The 20,107-nt window shown below is 38.2% G+C and overlaps 1 protein-coding gene across 20 annotated transcripts in view; it reads left to right on the forward strand.

Annotated features, from left to right (window-relative positions):
- DST (dystonin) overlaps positions 1 to 20,107 on the forward strand; it is a 432,285-nt gene that overhangs the window by 318,967 nt on the left and 93,211 nt on the right. For all 20 annotated transcript variants that reach the window (XM_070418341.1, XM_070418345.1, XM_070418343.1 and 17 more), the window contains 11 exons: positions 1,820 to 1,943; positions 5,001 to 5,209; positions 5,794 to 6,111; positions 7,084 to 7,250; positions 8,825 to 8,981; positions 9,886 to 10,012; positions 12,517 to 12,579; positions 13,164 to 13,405; positions 14,467 to 14,596; positions 17,646 to 17,845; positions 19,229 to 19,724. In XM_070418341.1, the coding sequence (XP_070274442.1) occupies positions 1,820 to 1,943; positions 5,001 to 5,209; positions 5,794 to 6,111; positions 7,084 to 7,250; positions 8,825 to 8,981; positions 9,886 to 10,012; positions 12,517 to 12,579; positions 13,164 to 13,405; positions 14,467 to 14,596; positions 17,646 to 17,845; positions 19,229 to 19,724 (2,233 nt within the window). The remainder of the gene's footprint in view (positions 1 to 1,819; positions 1,944 to 5,000; positions 5,210 to 5,793; positions 6,112 to 7,083; positions 7,251 to 8,824; positions 8,982 to 9,885; positions 10,013 to 12,516; positions 12,580 to 13,163; positions 13,406 to 14,466; positions 14,597 to 17,645; positions 17,846 to 19,228; positions 19,725 to 20,107) is intronic.

A 20,107-nucleotide genomic window follows, 5' to 3' on the forward strand; every position in this document is an offset into this window, starting at 1 on the left:
GTTCCTTGCACCTGCCCTCTCCAGCAGTGATGTCCAGGGGCACATTCTGTGATGATCAGAATGTTCCTTGATCTGCTCTGTCCCACATGGTAACCACCAGTCCCACCTGACTACTTAGGTCTTAGGGCTTTGGATGTGGCTAGTACAGCTGAGAAATTGAGTTTTAAATTTCACTTGATTTCAATCAATTTAAATTTAAAAGCCACTTGTAGGGAGCAGATACCGTATTGGCGAGCACAGCTTTAGATGATCGATTACCAAGTCCTGTGGACACCTCCCAGCTCCGTAACGAGTTCTACTATCCCTGCTCAGACAGGCGCTCTCCACCTCATGACTGCTGATTTTGCCCTTAACCCAGTGGTTCTCAACCTTGGCTGCACATTAGAATCACCTGGGAATCTTTTTAAAATCCTGATTTCTGGGCCTCATCCTCCGGAAATTCTGTTTCTTTGTTACTAATGTTGTTGCCTCACCCCATAACAAAGAAACAGGATTTCCGGAGGATGAGGCCCAGAAATCAGGATTTTAAAAAGATTCCCAGGTGATTCTAATGTGCAGCCAAGGTTGAGAACCACTGCCTTAACTGGTGTCCGTGCTTCATTTCTTCCCCATCAAATTTTTCCGCCCAGCATCACAAAAGTAGCCTTCCGTAAGACAGCTCTGAGCATGCCAACCCCTTACTCCAAAGCCTGGGATAACTCCCTGTTGCTGCCGGATAAAATGCAAACTCCTCAGCCTGACATTGGAGACCTTTCAGTCCTATTGCTATTTATTCAGCTGCACACACTCTCAGACTGGATGGGACCCTCGTTTTTCCCTTGGATGCTTCTGTTGCCATCTTTGTTCATCCTACAGGGAAATGTTCTCCTTCTCCACTTCTGTCTGCCCAAATCCACACTTTCTTCAGGACCATCTCAGTGCCTCTCTCCAGTTACTCCTCCTCTCTACTTCTGGTAGTACTGTTTTTACTCCCCTTTGGCACTTTTCACTCCTTGCCTTAGACTAGATTACAGTGATGGTGAACCTATGACACGCGTGTCAGAGGTGACACTCGAACTCATTTTTTTGGTTGATTTTTCTTTGTTAAATGGCATTTAAATATATAAAATAAATATCAAAAATATAAATCTTTGTTTTACTATGGTTGCAAATATTAAAAAATTTCTATATATGTGACACGACACCAGAGTTAAGTTAGGGTTTTTCAAAATGCTGACACACCGAGCTCAAAAGGTTCGCCATCACTGGACTAGAAGATCCCTGTGGGGAAGCTTCATGTCTGTCTGATTTTTGTGTTTTTCACACAATGTAGCAAGATCTTTTTGAATATGTTAGATGTTAAGTAACCTTTATTGAATTAACAGAAAGAAATATGACTCAGTAGTGACTTAGGATCTGCTTCAAATAAAAGCCCTTACTTGTATTTTTGAGTAGAAATGGTCCCAAGGTTTTCTGTTGTTTGTTTTTATTTATTTATTTTATTCCTGGTGGTAGTGGGGGCCATTGTACAAAGCAGAGAAGTGGGAGTTGAGGAGCTCAGGCTAAGGGTCACAGGATCAGGAAGCAGGCCAATTATCATGAACATACGCTCCAAGGTTTATTTCAAAAGACTGAATTTGTATTTTCCCAACTGGTGATGGTTTTGCTAGCACCACTTTATAACTGGCTTTATTCTAAGAATTCTGGACTACGTTTATAATGATGAAAAGTTTACTCTGTCCAATTTACCTTTATCTTACTGTAAGTCATTTTTTTTTTTTTTTCGTATTGGAAAACTGTTGTTTAGTCCTGAGTGTAATCGAAGCATTCGATCCTTCAGGCTCTGCAAGGACAGATATCCAGTCAGCAGGTGGCTGTAGAGAAATTGAAGAAAACAGCCGAAGTGCTTTTAGATGCCAGGGGATCTCTACTTCCAGCCAAGAATGATATCCAGAAGACACTGGGTGAGTGCTCATGTGCTTCTTTCCTCTCAGGCACATGCCAAGAGAAGGGGTTCTGATAGACAGGCAGAAAAGGCTCACTGGTGTTTATTGTCATTTACAGATCTCTGTGAAATAATGTCTCTCACTCTGGTGAGAATATTCCTTCTTTGGCAGGAATATTACAATCTGGAAAAGGGAGCTGTGCAGTTTGAAAAGAATGTACTTCAATTTTAATTTTGTATTTAGACAATGTAACAGGAACTTTTTACCTAATAGTCACCACAGAAAGTAGAAGTTCCCAAGATGAGATTGGGCAGAGCTAGACTCTCAACCTGTGGCCAAAACAGACTCTTGGGGGATCTGTCTCTATCAAAGGCAGGAGCATGGATTTAAGAGGTTGAGAGACCAGCAGATGATTAGATATATGTTTCCCCCCCCAAAGGGCACATGAATTAAAATCTGAATAGAAATTTTAGCCAAAGAGAAGGAAGAAACATTGCTCTTCTAAAACCACTGTATAGACAGGAAAACTATTTTTTCTTTCTTACAGAGATCCAAACTCTTGATCTTGGACCCCATCAAATGATTTTTAGTATACACCCTCATATACGCATATATATTGATCAATTACATACACATATTACTATCGTATCCTATTACATGTACTATAATTATAAAACACAAAAATATGAAAGTTTAAAGTACAAGACAAAAATATAAATGGGAGTTCTTTTTCCTATATCCCAGTGTACTGTCTTGACCTCATACTGCTATAAGGATTTGGGCATAGGGACTTAGAAGAGAAAGACAGACTGTATTATATGTACTTCTGTTATTTTTAAGAGGCGTTTTGACATTTTTTCCCATTGTTAATCATACATAGTTTCACTGTTATTAGTTTCCAATCCATATGCTACCTTATTTTAAGACTTTAAAACTTCTCTCTGGCAAAATAATTTTCTAGGAATATGTGTAAGTACAGGGTGGGGCAAAAGTAGGTTTACAGTTGTTCATATGGAAAATAATACAATAATTAACAAATAATAATAAAAGAATAAACTGTTTCCTCTACTCACAACTATAAACATACTTTTGACCCATCCTGCATATTTGAGATTTAGAGGAGTTTCTAAAACAATCAACCACTTAAAAAATAAATAAAAAATTTTGGTACATTTTGTTCTGTACCTTGTTCTAAAATAATTTTTAATTACTAAAAATCAAGAATTTACTTCAGTGACAGTATTTCATCACTAAGAAATTAAAAAATACCAGTCAGACTGAAATTGTATTAATTTTATTAAGATAGCTGTTTTTTCCAGAAATCACCTGCCGTGGTTGAACAGGTAGCTGATGGTACCCTGTTGATGCACAGAGCCGCCCAATGGAGAAGCAGCTCACCTGCCAATCACGACCTGTGATTCAGAACATTTGCTCTTGTGACTATCAAATGAAGGCTCATACTTAACCCATTGCTTTTGTTTTCTGCTGGTGGCACCTCCGTGCTCATTAAATGTCCCTCTCCCCCATCAGCATTCTCAGGGCCTTCATTGCCTTTCAGTGATAGGAGCCATTGTCTCTCTAAATCAGTGGTTCTCAACCTTGGCTGCACATTAGAATCACCTGGGAATCTTCTTAAAATCCTGATTTCTGGGCCTCATCCTCCGGAAATTCTGTTTCTTTGTTACTAATGTTGTGGCCTCACTCTATAACAAAGAAACAGAATTTCCGGAGGATGAGGCCCAGAAATCAGGATTTTAAGAAGATTCCCAGGTGATTCTAATGGGCAGCCAAGGTTGAGAACTACTGCTCTAAATCATCTGAGAGTCTCAATTCAGTTAAGATTCATCAAACTGTGTTCTCATGCTATAACATTAGAACAATTAAAAAGAAATATTGTTTGTTTATATGGGTATGTTCCCCAGGCCAACCACAAGCATGTAAGAGATTTCATTTTTATAGAGATACTTCAGTTCCAAATTTTCTTCTTTTGAAGCATTCTATAGTATATCAGACTAAAGCATTCGGAAATAATTAAAATACTTTTCAAATTCTTGGGGAAATAAGTGATAAATTAACAACTAACAACAGATTGTTGTGAGAGAGAGAGAGAGAGAGAGAGAGAGAGAGATAGATATTAAAAATTGTCCTTGGAAGTTCTCATTCGCCTGCTGTATAGAATGTAAGGCATGAAAATGTAGAGCTTTACATGCAAGTAAAAAGTAGACCAGAAAGGTGTTTTTGTGTGTGTTTTTAAGCATCTTAGGTTGTTAGACTTGAAAGTAAAGTTAACTTTATCTGAGATAGATTAAATGTTAATCTTGTTTATTTTTCCCTTGTACCTGGAATTAAACTTTAGTTTAGAAGCATAATCTCACCCTTCTCTATTTTAAATGGATTTTCATTGTTGTATGTTTTCTCAATACATTTGCGTTTAATTTTTGTGCATTTGAGTACTGTGCTTAGGATGATGACAGGGAACGGCAGGTGTGGAGTGGAGAGGTGTCAATGAGGGGGAAAGGGGACATCCATAATACTTTCAAAAATAAGGATAAATTTTAAAAAGTTATACATGTGAGCAAAAGGGAGTGGGAGGGAATTTTTACACATAAAGGTTAATTCTTGACAAGTCCTTATGACTGTATATTGTTCATTGAGAATGCAGCTTTGTATGAGTGCCAGCTTTTCCCTCCCATATAGTTATCAGTAAGTATGACTAATTTGACATGTCACATTGAAAACATGTATTTACTCCAAAGATTTGTTGATTAGACTGCTTTCATCTCTCTGGGGCAACTCAAAAGTCTATGTATCCGACAATATTTTTTCCAAAGCGGATGATACACATATTTACTATTTAAAAAAGTATTTGTTTTTCATTTTCCACAGTGATCTTTGCTTTCTTTTTTAATGTTTTAGATGGTGCCCTGATTGCACATCATGAATTTATCATTGAAACTTTTCTTTCTCTTTCCGATTTGGAGGTTGAAATGTTATGATTTCACCTTAGTGCAATTTCGACAAGGAATAGGGCAAAGGTAACTTTGTGGATAACATTTCCCGATCTCTTGGGACTAGATGACATTGTGGGGAGATACGACGATCTGTCCAAGTGTGTGAATGAACGAAATGAAAAGCTCCAGATAACCCTGACCCGCTCGCTGAGTGTGCAGGACGGCCTGGACGAGATGCTGGACTGGATGGCAGGTGTGGAGAGTTCTCTGCAGGAACCAGGCCAAGTGCCCTTGAACTCTGCTGCTCTTCAGGATGTCATCAGCAAGCACATTGTAAGTGACCAGGGAAAAAGAAAATAAATAATACCACTTTTAGATTAAGAAAACACACAGATAAGCTCCCAGGATACGTAAATTTAAGGATATAGAAAACCAGACATTTTATGAATATACCTGTGGAAAATAGTGCTTGCACAAAAGCAGATGTATAGAATGATTTTTCTGTGGCGTATAGGAAGAGTTTTTGTATCCTTTTTCATGCGTAGTATTCACCGTTTAGCATTGCTTCAGCCAGCTGCACGTGAGGTTAATCAGATCAATCTTGTTGTTGTCTAGCCTTTTAAAAATTAGGACCGTGGATAATCCCCAGGCTCCATTAGATCCCAGGGGTTGCTGAGTGGCAGCCACCTCCTGCCTCGAGCAGGCAACTAGCCAGCTGTTCTCTCCTCTCCCTTGAAGAGATTTGGGATGGGATTCCTCAAGGGAGAGATCAGACTTGTCAGTTAGTCCTATCCGTTGACCTTCCTTAGTCACAGTTTGTTCAAGCTAATGTTGTTATGAACAGTAATTTTTTGAGACTCCGGGACATTATTTGTAAACATCCTTATAAAACATATGCCCGGTTGGATTCATTTCAGATGTTGGAACAGGACATCGCGAGTCGCCAGAGCAGCATAAATGCCATGAACGAGAAAGTGAAGAAATTTATGGAAACAACAGACCCGTCCACCGCATCCTCACTGCAAGCCAAAATGAAGGACTTGTCCGTTCGGTTTTCAGAAGCAAGTCATAAACACAAAGAGAAACTGGCCAGCATGGAGGAGCTGAAAACCAAAGTAGAACGGTTTGAGAGCCTCTCAGAAAAGCTTCAGACATTTTTAGAGGCAAAAACTCAGGCTCTCACAGAGGCAGATGTGCCAGGAAAAGACGTTACAGAACTGTCTCAGTATATGCAGGTATGCCTTCCGTAGTATCCACGAGCTGATCAAGCATAGTAACAATTAAGACAAGCTCATACATTTACTGGCAGAATTGTAATTCACCGTCATCATTTCAGTTGCTGATGGATTAGTAAAGATCTCTGCTTTCCTTCTTTAAAAATCACAAACTCCAACATCTCCTTGAAGCCTTTGCTGGCTGGGCTTTTCACATATCATAGGCGATATAAGCTTCTTTTTAAAAAATATGTTTTGTTTTGTTTTAAAATATATTTTTTTATTGATTTCAGAGAGGAAGGGAGAAGAGAGAAGGAGAGAGAGATAGAAACATCAATGATGAGAGAGAATCACTGATCGGCTGCCTCCTGCATGCCCCCTACTGGGGATTGAGCCCGCAACCCTGGCATATGCCCACGAAAGGAATCTAACCCGGAACCCTTCAGTCTTTCTTACAGACATCCAAACTCTTTTGATCTTATAATCAAAGATAGGCTGATGCTCTATCCAGTGAGCCAGACTGGCTAGGGCTAAAAATATGTTTTTAAAATTGATTTCAGAGAGGAAGGGAGGGGGAGAGAGAGATGGAGACATCAATGATGAAAGAGAATCATTGATTGATTGCCTCCTGCACACCCCCTATGGGGGATTGAGTCCGAAACCCAGGCATGTGCCCTGACTTGGAATTGAACCCTGACCTCCTGGTTCATAGGTCTACGCTCAACCACTGAGCCAAGCTGGATGGGCAATATAAACTTGTTATGTACAGCACTCACAAAGGGACAGATGTAAAGAGTGCCTTTTTAAATTAAATGAAGCTTACTGTGTTCTTCTTCACACAGCCTGCTTGCATGTTTATTTATATGTAGAGTACTGACCACGGGGCAGGATTATTCTAATGTGAGATTCTGGTCCCATACATACCTCTTGATGGAATATCTTTTGAAGATTTAGCAACATCTTACATTGATTGACTATCTAAATGCTTTGTAGGAGTCGACTTCTGAATTCTTAGAACACAAAAAAGATCTTGAAGTTTTGCAGAGTCTCTTAAAGGAGATATCCAACCATGGCTTACCAGGTGATAAGGCCCTGGTGTTTGAAAAAACAAATAATTTGTCAAAGAAATTTAAAGAAATGGAGGATACCATCAAAGAAAAGTAAGCACTACTTAAGAAACTGGATTTTATTCTGCATGATACTAATTAGAATACGTTATTTATATTTACTTATATAGAAACCTGAAACAATTTTGAAAACTTGTACATAAGCATCAACTTTATAAGTGCTTTTACATTAATATTTTTTTGCAATTAAAATTAAATGTAGTTTTGTTAAAATATTTAGGAGGGAAATTCAAGACTTCTTACATAAAAGTAGAGAGCATTAATGTAAGAAAAATGTGGGGGTAGTGTATTACTGAAAATGACCTTAACTCACTATAGTGTCTGAAGCCTTTGGCAAATACCATTTTTTATTTGCAAAGTCAGAAATAACCTTGAAAAATACCTCATGGCTCATTGCTTTCTGGGCTCAATTCAGAAGCTGGCTTTTTTTTTTTTTTTAAATAACAGTTTACTTTCTTAGGAGTCGTAGCTAATACATGACTCTGAACAAACGAGATAAGAAACAATAGAATGAACCTCAGTTGAGCTAAAAAGCTGTCTAGGGGTAAGCCTTGTGACTGAACTTTTATATTTCTGATCTCATGCTAGTTTAGAATACATAGTACATCTGGTCTTGCTAACATTTATACAGAAGACCCCCCCAAAATAGAAAATAATTATTTCTCTTTCAAGTATTTGTTATTTCTTCATAATTCTCTACCTAAAACTGTTGACTGCTGTCTGAACTCCTCAGAGAGCTATATTTTCCATCTTGTCATATAACATTTAATTCACATACTACACAGAAGAAATAGTCTTCATTTTCTTAGGTAAACTCTAGGTTGTTTCTTTCAAATGGATTCAATTTTAAAACCATGTAGTCATCAGTAATTCGTCCAGCTGGAGTGGACTTTTATCTGCCAATATTCCACACACTTGCACATGTGCACATGTTACCCACATGTCGTCCATGTTCCAAATGGAGCTGTCTTCACAGCTGTTCATGTGCTAGGCATGGGCCCTCCCTCCGAGGTGCTGAGGTACAGAAATATCCATATAGTTAACCGTGGAGCTTCCAGAGTCTCTATAGGGGAGGCACCCTTAAAACTTTTCAGTCACTAGGTCTTACCTCTTTTGGTGACTGAAATACAGTATGTGTTATAAGGCACCTGCTTTTAGCCATCCACTAAAGTGGCTGTAGTGTGGTGTAGAAACCACTAGGTGGCGGTACGTTTCCCTCATGGCTGTGATGTGTAAATGTTTCCCTCCTGGCAGTAAGCACCATATAAAGTGGACAGATCAAAGCTCATTGAATCTAAATAATGTTAAAACTGTTTATATGGCCTTAGAGCTTATGTAGCCTTATAGAGTGCCTTTACATATGGGTTACAGATTTCTTTACTTCTCCTAACTTTATCTATGGACCCTGCCTGTGAGAAATAGACAAAGAGATTTCACTTCCTACCTATAAACCTTTCCTCCTGTATCAAATGGTTAGACTGTACGTGGGGGAAGATTTTTTTTTCTTGATATTAAGCCTGATCTGAGAATGATTATTTATTGGTCATTAGCTCTTTGGAGCATGTGCTCTCCGTGGCTTAAATTCCTCAATGGTTTCTGTTACGTAGAAAAGAAGCTGTGTCTTCTTGTCAAGAACAGATGGACGCCTTCCAGGTCCTTGTTAAATCATTAAAGTCCTGGATCAAAGAAACAACAGAAAGAGTTCCCATCGTGCAGCCTTCCTTCGGTGCAGAGGATTTAGAAAAATCGTTGGAAGAAACTAAGGTGAATCATTGTATCAAATACTAATTTCTCATTTGCCTGTGTCAGTAATTAGAGGTTAAGATTAATAGTGGTTTCCTGTTATTTAGTATCACGTAAGTTAGAGCCTCATGCACGTACAACATATTTTGGTGATATTTGGAAATCAGGGAAAGGGGTTAACCAATCCTTTTGAGGAATTAATTTGTGTGTTTTAAGAGATATATTAGTTAGTTGCTGACTCTTAAAGTATCTAAGTTTCCTTCCCCATCAAGTCTTTGCTTAGTTTCAGCAATTTTTTACACCATTTCTCATAATGTTAAGTAAAAGAACCCCTCTTTAAGTCAGCATTTTACTGTAGCTTGGAGATGTCACCATAACTAGTATTTGAAGGTAAAAGTTGTTTGAATCTCTAGTGCAAAGTGTACAAGTTTTTTGCCATTTGGGTCATCAAAACCTATGACCAGTTATGCCAGTTTTTATATTCCAGATTTGTAGAGGTGCGTGTTTTAAAAAATCCATTGAAATTTCAATGATTAAAACTTGCTATTAAATGGAATTCTGAATTCCCTTTAAAAAAATGTTTCCAGTACATTTCTTCTTGTAGCTTGACTGTTGCCTAGAATAGCTGTCCGTGCTTACAGTTGACAGTTTAGAACCTATGGCAGCGAGGAGTAGCTGACTGCCACGGTGGCTGGGAGCAGAATGCAGGCTGGACCCCACTTCCCTTCTCACTGCTACCAGCGCTAACCGTCACCTGGGCTGTCGGAGCAAGTAGGGATGGTGCCTTTTTCCTCCGTCCACTCCCCCATGAATCAGGACCCACGATCATTATGGTTTTAAGTCATGTTTAAGAAATTTGGATTATAATGTGTAACTTCGAAAATATTAACAAAGACTGAAAAATAATGTGTTTTTATACCTCAAGAAATTACAAGAGAAGTGGAGTTTGAAAACACCAGAGATTCAGAAAGTAAACGACAGTGGGATTTCACTATGTAACCTAATAAGTGCCGTGACTACTCCGGCAAAGGCAATAGCAGCAGTTAAATCAGGTATGTGCTTCATTGATGTTCATAGCAAAAACCATAGGAATTGGGCCCACTCGTGTTAATTCTATCTGTGTGTGTTACTTTTTAGATTTTAATGCATAAAATAATCTCAGCAATACGAAGGGAAAGTGACAAGAAAGATGGCATCTATGAACGTGCCACGGAAAAGTATCTGCACTCATCACATTTCAAATCCCTCTGTTTTATTTTATTAAAGACTGCAGCTAAAACGTAGCCAGATTAGTCTGTAAGAATAAGGAACAGCATATTGGGGAAGTGGAAAGATCACATTTCAATTTGTTGGTTTTTTTTTTTTAACCTTAAGTAATGGGGATGTTAAAATTCTCTTTGAAATAATTGATAAAGAAATGAGCCTGGTCTCCTGGGACAGAAGACGTGAGGGAAGGAAACAGGTTCTTTTCTGTAGAGTGGACCTCTCATTCTGTTCCCATCTGCTTTTTTTCTTTCCACGATTCCCAAAGAAAACAAGTATGTAGTTTAACCAGTGTATCTAAATCACAATCTTTTTCACTCTTCTCAATAGCAAGGGAGACTCATGGATGCATAGTGTTTTTAAAATTAATCTTGGTTGTGGGAATAGTTTTTAATTTAAAACATAATTATATTATTGTCAATATCAGGTTTTCTTTTTAAACCCAAGAATAGACAGAAGGCAGATCGAATATCTTGAGTTTCTGAGAGTTTCTGTGGTTTATCTGTCCTGGCCAGCCCCCAGCTGTCCCCATTGTGAGAGACAATTCAGCTGGGCCTCTCGACCAAGCATTTATTCCGCTCTATTAATCCCATTTCAGGGAACCCTCATATTATATATGGAGTGATGATCTCTCCTTTCTCTCTCAATCAGACTTCCTGAAATGTCAAGTTTATTCTTAAGAAAAGGAATTCTATTGTGTTAGTTCTTTATGTTCACTTTATATTTGCACTAGTAAAAAACAAATTTTTTTTCTATTCTTGGTAACTAATAACATAGTAGGAATAAATCTTGAGCACCTACAGGCACTTCCATCTGAAATGCCTTTGTGTGTGATTTTTTTTTAAAGGACAAAATTTAGGTAAAGATTCAGATATTTAAATGTTTTTGTTTGTTTGGACTTGTTCTCATGAGGTTAGTTTTGGGATATGTCTCTGTTTTGGATAGGTAGCCAATGCATACTTGAATGAGAAAGTCTAATTATTTATTTAACATTTTGATGATGAAAAAGGTACCCCCATGCTACATGCTTATATAATTAAAGAGAAATAATAATTACTGCTCACCCAGCCATTTCTATTTTGTAGGCAATAGGTTTACTGTGTTTAATTCTTACAGTGGTCTCACAAGATAGGTATTATGGTCCCCACCAATGTGGCGAAGTGGTGATTAATTTGCCCTGTCACACAGCTCGTAATTAGTGGGGCTGGGATTAAAATTCAGGTGAGTTGTAAGCCAGAGCCCAAGTACTCAGAGCCGCTGTGCTCTCCTCTCTCTGGGTTGACATAATGTGAGTTTAGTAATAGGGATTTTTTTTTTTTTACTTTTAACTTTTCTATCATGTCTTTTTACATCACTCTGCCTCTGTTCAACCCATGCAAACACCAAGTACCTGCGTCAGACAATTTTCAATTCCTTAAGTGAGGCAGACGTTCTTTTTGTCTGTCAATCGTGTATGCTTTGTGCAACACACACATTGAGCGACTTCTGAGCTTCAGAGACTCTATCACTTGTCACTAAAGTAACTTTACCAACAAAGAAACTTTATCACAAAATTGTATTATAAGTGTATACCTAATGAGTAATGTATATACTCTAAATTTACTGAAACTAATGTTTAAGATGATCATGTTACATTGTAAGAACAAATTTTGTAGAGAAGAGAAGATATGACTTGATCTTTAAATTTTGGATACTCAGTTTTGAAATTGAATCAATACAGGGTGTCCCAAAATATGTGTATGCACTTTGAGTGATAATAAAGTCAGTGTTTATTAACATGCAGTTAATTTTCAAAATTTAAAAGAATCTACAGAAATGAATAATTTTTTTTGGTCAGTGCCTATTTTCAAATTGATGACCCTTCAGGTCCAGGCACTGCTGATAACACAAAACAGTGGAATCACAAACATCAAGAATCATTTTGTTCAGTATTTATTCACCCTCAATTCATCAACTGTTGCTGGTTTTGTACCATAAACTTTATCTTTTATGTATTCCTCTAAAAAAAGTCTAGCAGCACTTCAAGATATATTTTCTTTGATCAAAGTTTAATCTGGCTTCACCTGTTATTTCAAATCAGTTAAACCTGAAATGGAGTGAAAATTAAGTGATTTATCAGCTGTTAAAGTGTGTAACATTTTGGGGGGTTACCTATATTTTATATTTTTAAATAGTAATAACATGTTTAAATGATCACTGCGTACAGGGGTTAGATTTAATGTCATCTATTATTAATGTATAGAAATACTATGGAAATTTAAGACGAGTGACTTCAGTGTTAATATTTTTGCAGGTGGAGTAATATTAAATGGTGAAGGGACAGCCACAGATACTCAAGAAATTTTGGCAAATAAAGGTGAATAGTAACTCTAAGTGCTTATTGATTAAAATAAATTGGTCTTCTTTTTTGAGAGGAGATCTTTTTAGAGGTGTACAGTAGTTATATTGACATTCCAAACTTGAGTTAAAATGGTATTAACATAATAGCCCCATTCGCTATGAACATACTTATATGATCCTATGCAATTTTGTTCATCTGAAATTAGTGTAATCCGGTAGTTCAGTTTGGCATTTGGTTATGTTTCCTTCTTTTAGGTTAATTTGTGCTATTTTGTCATTTGACATTATTTAAGCTACTTCCTTGAGTTTGATGCCTGAAGAATTAATAAGTAATACTTCATGGTTTTGGTTTTTTATTCTATTTAAAATATCTATTTCATTCCACTTGTATTATGTAATGTCCCTAAATTATTTGTCATTAAATAGCATTATAAGGTGATCTAACCTTTTACTTCTAAAATTCTATGACTTGATCATAGTAGGCTTAATATTAACAAAGTAGAAGGGCATATCATATAAAGCCAACATTTCTTTCTAGAGCTCTACTCTGAACGTGCTGAAAATGTGTCCTAAAAATGTAATAATTATTCTTGTTCTTAGCATTAACATCTATTAAAAAAGACATGACTGACATAAGCCACAGTTATGAAGATCTTGGCCTCTTACTTAAGGACAAAATAGCCGAACTGAGTACTAAACTCACCAAATTGCAAAAGGCTCAGGAAGAATCAAGTGCAATGATGCAGTGGTTGCAGAAGATGAACAAAACTGCAGCAAAATGGCACCAGGCACCTACACCTACAGATACCGAAGCTGTGAAGACCCAAGTTGAGCAGAATAAGGTATATTCTGGAGGCTTCCTGAAGCCAAGAAAGAGAACAGACCGGTGTTCAAAATTGAGCCCTGGTGCTCAGGATGCCTATTCTGATTTCTTGCTCCATGAGCTTCAGCAAATAATTGGCCAGTTTTGTTTAATGTGCCTTTATGTAGAGATGGATTACACCAATCACTTATTTTTGCACACAGACATTATAAAGATGAGTGAACTGTTGGGTATAAGCAACGTTGCCACCTTTAAATCAGTTTAAGTCTGGGATTTTAACCCGTCAACTATTGGGGAAGATTTATGGAAGGGCTAAGTGTATTAGGGATCTGTTCTGTCTAGTATGAAATAGGGGAGCTCATTCTTCCCCATTCTTTCATAGGCAGTATTTCTTTCTACAACTGTCCGTATTGGGAAAATGGCTTTACAGTGAGGCAATGATGGCAAAAATGTCTACAAACTCTAACCTGTATTTGAACTCTGTGTTGTGTTGTCCAGAAAAGTGCTTATTCACTAGCACATTCTCAAATCTGGCAGTCTTCGTCACCAGATGTTTGTTTTATCTGACAAGGATTTTACTTTATTTATTTTTTATTGAATTTATTGGGGTAACATTGGTTCACAAAACTATACAGGTTTCAACAAAACGTCATCTGCAAACTGCATTGTGCACCCATCCCCCCAAGCATAGTCTCTCCTTGTTCCCATTTCCCTCCCTTTGCCCACCTCCACCTATGATTATCTTGTTAATTTCAGTCTTTCTGATGTCACCTTCCTTCTTCCCCAAAAGGCGTTGTTTGAGAAAAATATGAAATTCTTCCTAGGTCATGGAGATGAGTCATTATCTCTGTAGCGATAGCATTTCCCTCAGGGATTCTTTTATCAGATCATGAAGACTAGTGGGAGCAGGAAAGGAAAGGAACTGTTGAATCCAGGTCCTCACCCACCTCAGCGTTTCACGGTGGAATTTCTCCTCTTTTGGGCATGCTGGAGAAAACGCTCCCTATCATAATTGTGTTCTTGTCTTTTGAGGTAGACATACTTTAATGCCGTTACTTAATTTTTTTCCCTCCTTCTTAGTCATTTGAGGCAGAACTGAAACAAAATGTAAACAAAGTGCAGGAGCTGAAAGACAAGTTGACAGAGCTGTTGGAGGAGAACCCAGACACTCCTGAGGCCCCCAAATGGAAACAGATGTTGACAGAAATAGGTATGTTCTGTTACTCATACCGACTCCAAGAACAGAAGCTCCGTCTTTCTTTTATCTAATCCTAATCTTTATCAGAGAACATTTATCGAACAGCCTCACTTATTTGACCATTTCATGGTCTAGTTTTGCATATATAAAAGTGTCATTTCAAATTAAATTGTGCTAACAGCATTATTTTATCTTGTGGGTCTTTTTTTGGATTCTTGTTAAACACGATAACTAAATTTATTTTTATAAAGAAGGTAGTTAGTAACATGCTGTGCGTTGAGTAACATGTTTTCATTATTGCTGATTTTTTACTAGGTTTTTGGTGCTTCTAATTGTTGACGCTGTATTATATTTTAATTTAAATGTTCCTTTTAGTTTATTTGTCTGAAAAAGGTAGGTTCCCTTCTCTTCCATGGGGTTCCCTTTGGGACTCCTCCAGCTCCTACTTTATGCTCTTCTTCTCTTCCCCAACCAGCATTAGAAAGCAGCTCCCCACAGAAGTCTCATGGTTTTGCCTCCAGAGTTATCTTCCCATATCAGTCCTGCCCCTATATAAATTGTTCCTCCTAGGTAAAGAATCTTCACATGCCCAATTATCTTATCACCCCTGTTCATTATTATAATAATATGGAAAATGAGTGTAAGACAATGATATCAGTTTTCCCTATAGCATAGAATTGCTTTTCAGAATTCAGTGAGTTAGTGTGTGTACAGCACAGATGAATAGTACTTGACACATAGTAAGTGCTATGTGTTTGCTTTGATGATAATAATTATTTTACTTTCAATCAGTCCATTATTTTTAGCTAAAGATTGTCTCTCCTTAGACTCAGATATGCCGTGATATATTTAGAAATCTATAAGTATGTGTTCATTATCCTAAGGGACCTTAATGTTCAATGGTGTATTTAATCCAACTATAGAGAGTCCTGTTGCATTGTAATGAATTGTCCCTAATTCAGTGGCTCTCACCTGGGATATCAGAGCTACTTGGGGGAATATTATTAAGACATTTTACAATAGGGTGGGAGGGAAGAATGTGTATTTCAAAAAAGCTTCCTGATAAGATTTAGATATTTCTTCCTCTCAATTTATTGTTTTAATTGCATTACTATTTTGTTAGACTGTGTGACTACAACGTATCTTATAGAATGATGCCATTAGACAGGATTTGGGGGAGGGAGGGGTCTATTAAAACCAGGCCTTCAGTATATGGTGGAAAAACACCCATCAAATCAACCAGTTCTATCCCTCAGGGAATGTTTATTGAGTGACTGTTGTGTTCCACTGCTGGTCAGTAACTTGGCTTCAGGAGCAGGCCGTCAGGAGGTTGGGAGGACAGGAACAGCTTCCTAGCGGAGGGTACAATCCAGAGGAGTGGGAAGGAAGGGTAGAGCAGGGATACATGGAGAGGAGGTTGAGCATGCCAGTATGGGCCTGTGGGAGCAGAAGCCAGTTTGGTGATACTGGTTAAGATCAGCAGGGCTAGATCAGAGAATTCATCTTGAAGTGCAAACCCTCTAAGATTAGTAGACGAGGGTCAGTTTGTGGGAGGCCCTGAATGTCAAGCAGCGGTCTTCAGATTTTGTCATCTGTGGTGAGGAGTTAGTTATTCAAGAATTGTAGCACAGGAAGTGATATATTTAAAAGTGATTTGTTTTGTTTTGTTTGTTTTTAGAGAGAGAGAGAGAAATTATTGTAGAACCAAATGGGTTGCAGCTGAGAAACACTAATGGCAGGGAAACTAGTTAGAAGACTGGTAGTCTAGGTTGTTTCAGTAGTTCTCAAAGTATGTTCCTGGGAGCAGCAGCCGCAGCAGCACCTGGGAACAGGTTAGAAATGCAAAATTTCAGACCACAGGTCAGACCTCCTGAATCAGAAATTCTGGGGGTGGGCCCAGCAACCTGTGTTAATCATCCCTCCAGCTGATTTTAATGAAGCTAAAGTTTGAGAACCACTGGTCTAGGGCCTACTAGGCAAACCACGGTGAGGACCAAAATGGAGTTAGGGCATTGGAAATGTAAAGGATGGTTTTGAGGTTTTAGGACAAAGGATATAGGAGAGTCATAAAAGAACATTCTGAATTATTGCATCTCAGTGTCATGGCAGAGAGAGTAATTTTTGAAAGAAATCTAAAAGTCAGAAAAGTCCACAACTTTTGATAGGAACATAGTGAGTATTAAAATTTTTTTATTAAATGTATTGGGGTGACATTGGTTAATAAAATTACATAGGTTTCAAATGTACAATTCTGTGATACATCATCTGTATATTATATTGTGTGTTCACCACCCCAAGTCAAGAAATAAGGTTTTGTTTTTTTTAAATGTTGAGTTTAAAGCATTAATGAGATTTCTTAGTGTAATTTTCAAGCAGCTGGTTACTAACATGCAACTTGAATAGAAGAGAATGATTGAGTACAGATATAAAAATTTGGGAGTCACGGCCCTAGCCAGGTAGCTGAGTTAGAGTGTCATCCCGATACGCCAAGGTTGCAGGTTTGATTGCCACTGAGGGCACATACAAAAATCAACCAATGAATGCACAAATAAGTGAGATAGCAAATCGATGCTTTCTCTCTCTCTCTTTCTCTCTCTCTCCCCCCCAATCAATAAATAAAATTTAAAAATTAAAAAAAATGGGAGTCGCTTGCCTAGAATTGATCATTGGAGTTTAATATTAAACAGAAGAATTAATGTCCATTGTTCTAGCAGGTCAGTTACAGTTGGATCAACAGACTCTAGAGAACTTCTAGAAGGAATGAGGGAGCTCAGGATCCTGTTTGCTTTAAGGAATATTCCATATTCTGCATTATCTTCTAACATCAGAATCAGTTTTACTTTCCTCTTGTTTCAGTTGACACACAACCATCAGGGCCATAAAAATCTGTATCAATAAATGCAATTCTCTTAGCTTAGACTTTAATCAACTCTGTAAAGAAGAGTTATAAATACAGAATGATAGCTATTATGTATCATTTTGAGTCACATCCTGTATTCTTCCTAGATATAGTCATATTAAATGTATAAAAACCAAACACCAGTTTTCTGTTTTCTTTCAGATTCTAAGTGGCAAGAACTCAATCAATTGACAGTTGATAGACAACAAAAACTAGAAGAATCCTCTAATAATCTAACTCAGTTCCAGACCGGAGAGGCTCAGTTGAAACAGTGGCTTGTGGAAAAAGAACTGATGGTCAGTGTTCTTGGGCCCTTGTCCATTGACCCAAATATGCTGAACACACAAAGGCAGCAGGTGCAGGTGAGTATTACTTGACTTAACAAGACAAATGTTTTCATTACAAATATAGTAGCTTTACAGAGTATGTGCTTTCACTCCCTTGGAGTGTATTTGTAATGTCTCTGATGCCCCTAAGATACCGTCCTGAGGTTAATGATAAACCCCAGAGGACCAAAGCTGTGAGGCATCCCAGAGTAGCACGCTGAGCCCAGGAGTGGGTCAAGTCCCTTGATCATTTCATTTGGATTATGGTTTGTGCAGACTCTGTTACAAAGGGCCGTCTTTGAAGTATTAATGTGATTGTATAAATAATAACATTTTTATGAGAAGCTAGTATATGCTTTTTATTGTTTAGAAATGACTCCTTTGAGGTTTTGTTTATTTTGAGTGTGGTAGTAGATAATGAAACTTGTAAAACTTATGCAGTACAGTCTTGACGGGGCAGGGTGGGGCGGTGGGAGAGAAACTGAATAAGAGGAGAAAGAATAAGGGAAGCAGAGAGGGAGCCTTGAAACCCAGGGGGTTAGTTAGACTAGATTAATTATAAGGGAATAAATCCACAAGGGGAAAAGCATCCATGAAATTTAAGGCGGCTGGAATCGCAGAAGCTCTGTTGCGGTTGCGGTGAGATTTCTGTATGTGTGAGGAGTGGTGTTAGAGCAGCCAGGCTGATCCTGAACTCGAAAGATACAAATCCATGTACATTCTCCATGTGAAGAGGATGGAAACAAAAGCTGTACATAAACATTTAGGGAGAAATAATCGCCCCCAATCCTGGTCGTCTCTCAGAGATAGTTAAAATATTGTACTAAAGAAAAATAAAATATTTGGACCTTCCATTTTATAATGAGAGCCAATGTTGAGCTTGCACATTCTGAGCAACATGATTTAAAACCATGATTATAAAGACTGTCAGTAAACCTTACGTTCAAAGAAACCTTTGTAAATCAATGCACCATGAGTTAATCTAGTCTTAACTCCCTTGGTGTAATTTTTAAAATCCTACAAAGAGAAAAGTACAAGTAGGAAAACAACAAATCTGTGTTAGTGCGATGGGAACTTGTCCAATAGCAGTGTTTCCCTTCTGTATGAAAATTCGTACATGAATTTTTGTTCCTTTTGCCCAGACTGCTGAAAATATTTATCCGCTTTGTTTTCCCCTTTGGGGATCTTATTTTGGGCAAAATGTTATCTCTGTGAAGCACCAGAGCTTTTTCGATTACTTTAAGGTAATTGCACTGCCCTCAAAATCAAAAGTAGGAAAGCAGTAGCTAAACCTCAAAAAAGGAAAACTAGATAAGTAAGTAGCATTTCTGTCTCTTTAGAAACTTAGAGCTGTGTTTTCTGCATTTAATTATTCAATAATTTGTGCGTTTATTTACCCTCATTTCCTCTTTACCTTAGATTCTGCTGCAAGAATTTGATACCCGGAAACCTCAGTATGAGCAGCTCACGGCAGCGGGCCAGGGCATTCTGAGCCGACCTGGTGAACACCCTGCTTTCCATGGGATTGTGAGAGAGCAGCTAGCAGCTGTGACCCAGAAATGGGACAGCCTCACAGGACAGTTGAGTGACAGATGCGACCGGATCGACCAAGCCATTGTCAAAAGCACACAGTACCAAAGCCTGCTCAGGAGCCTTTCTGATAAACTGGGGGACTTGGACAACAAGCTCAGCAGCAGTGTGGCTGTGAGCACACACCCTGATGCTATGAGCCAGCAGTTGGAAACAGCCCAAAAAATGAAGCAGGAAATAGAGCAGGAGGTGAAGCAGATACAAATGGCCCAGGCCCTCTGTGAGGAGCTGTCCGCCCTGGTTAAAGAGGAGTACCTGAAAGCAGAACTCACTCGGCAGCTAGAAGGCATCTTAAAGTCATTCAAGGATATTGAACAAAGAGCAGGTTTGTCTCTCTTCTTTTAACACATCCATTTCCTGGAAATAGAGATCTTAGGTGGTCTATTTCCAAGCTGTTGCCAGGAATCTGGGACCCTAGAGAGAATCTGTCCCCATCGGGAGCGTATGTGAAGAGGAGGCCGCTCACACGAGTGTGGAGAGCAGGTGTGTTCATGGGCACACACAGTGAGGGTCGTTCCACGCAGACAGTGGAGGGACAGTGTTGGCAAAATCCACTTCACGAAGGCCCATTCAGATTTCAGGTATTCCACTTTGATTTTTATTTATTTATTTTTTTTAAATATATATTTTACTGATTTTTTACAGAGAAGAAGGGAGAGGGATAGAGAATTAGAAACATCCATGAGAGAGAAACATCAATCAGCTGCC

This window comes from Myotis yumanensis, unplaced genomic scaffold (genome assembly GCF_028538775.1).
Source record: "Myotis yumanensis isolate MYYU_CA2020_CCGP unplaced genomic scaffold, mMyoYum1.0.hap1 SCAF_6, whole genome shotgun sequence".
In the NCBI taxonomy this organism is placed as follows: Eukaryota; Metazoa; Chordata; class Mammalia; order Chiroptera; family Vespertilionidae; genus Myotis; species Myotis yumanensis.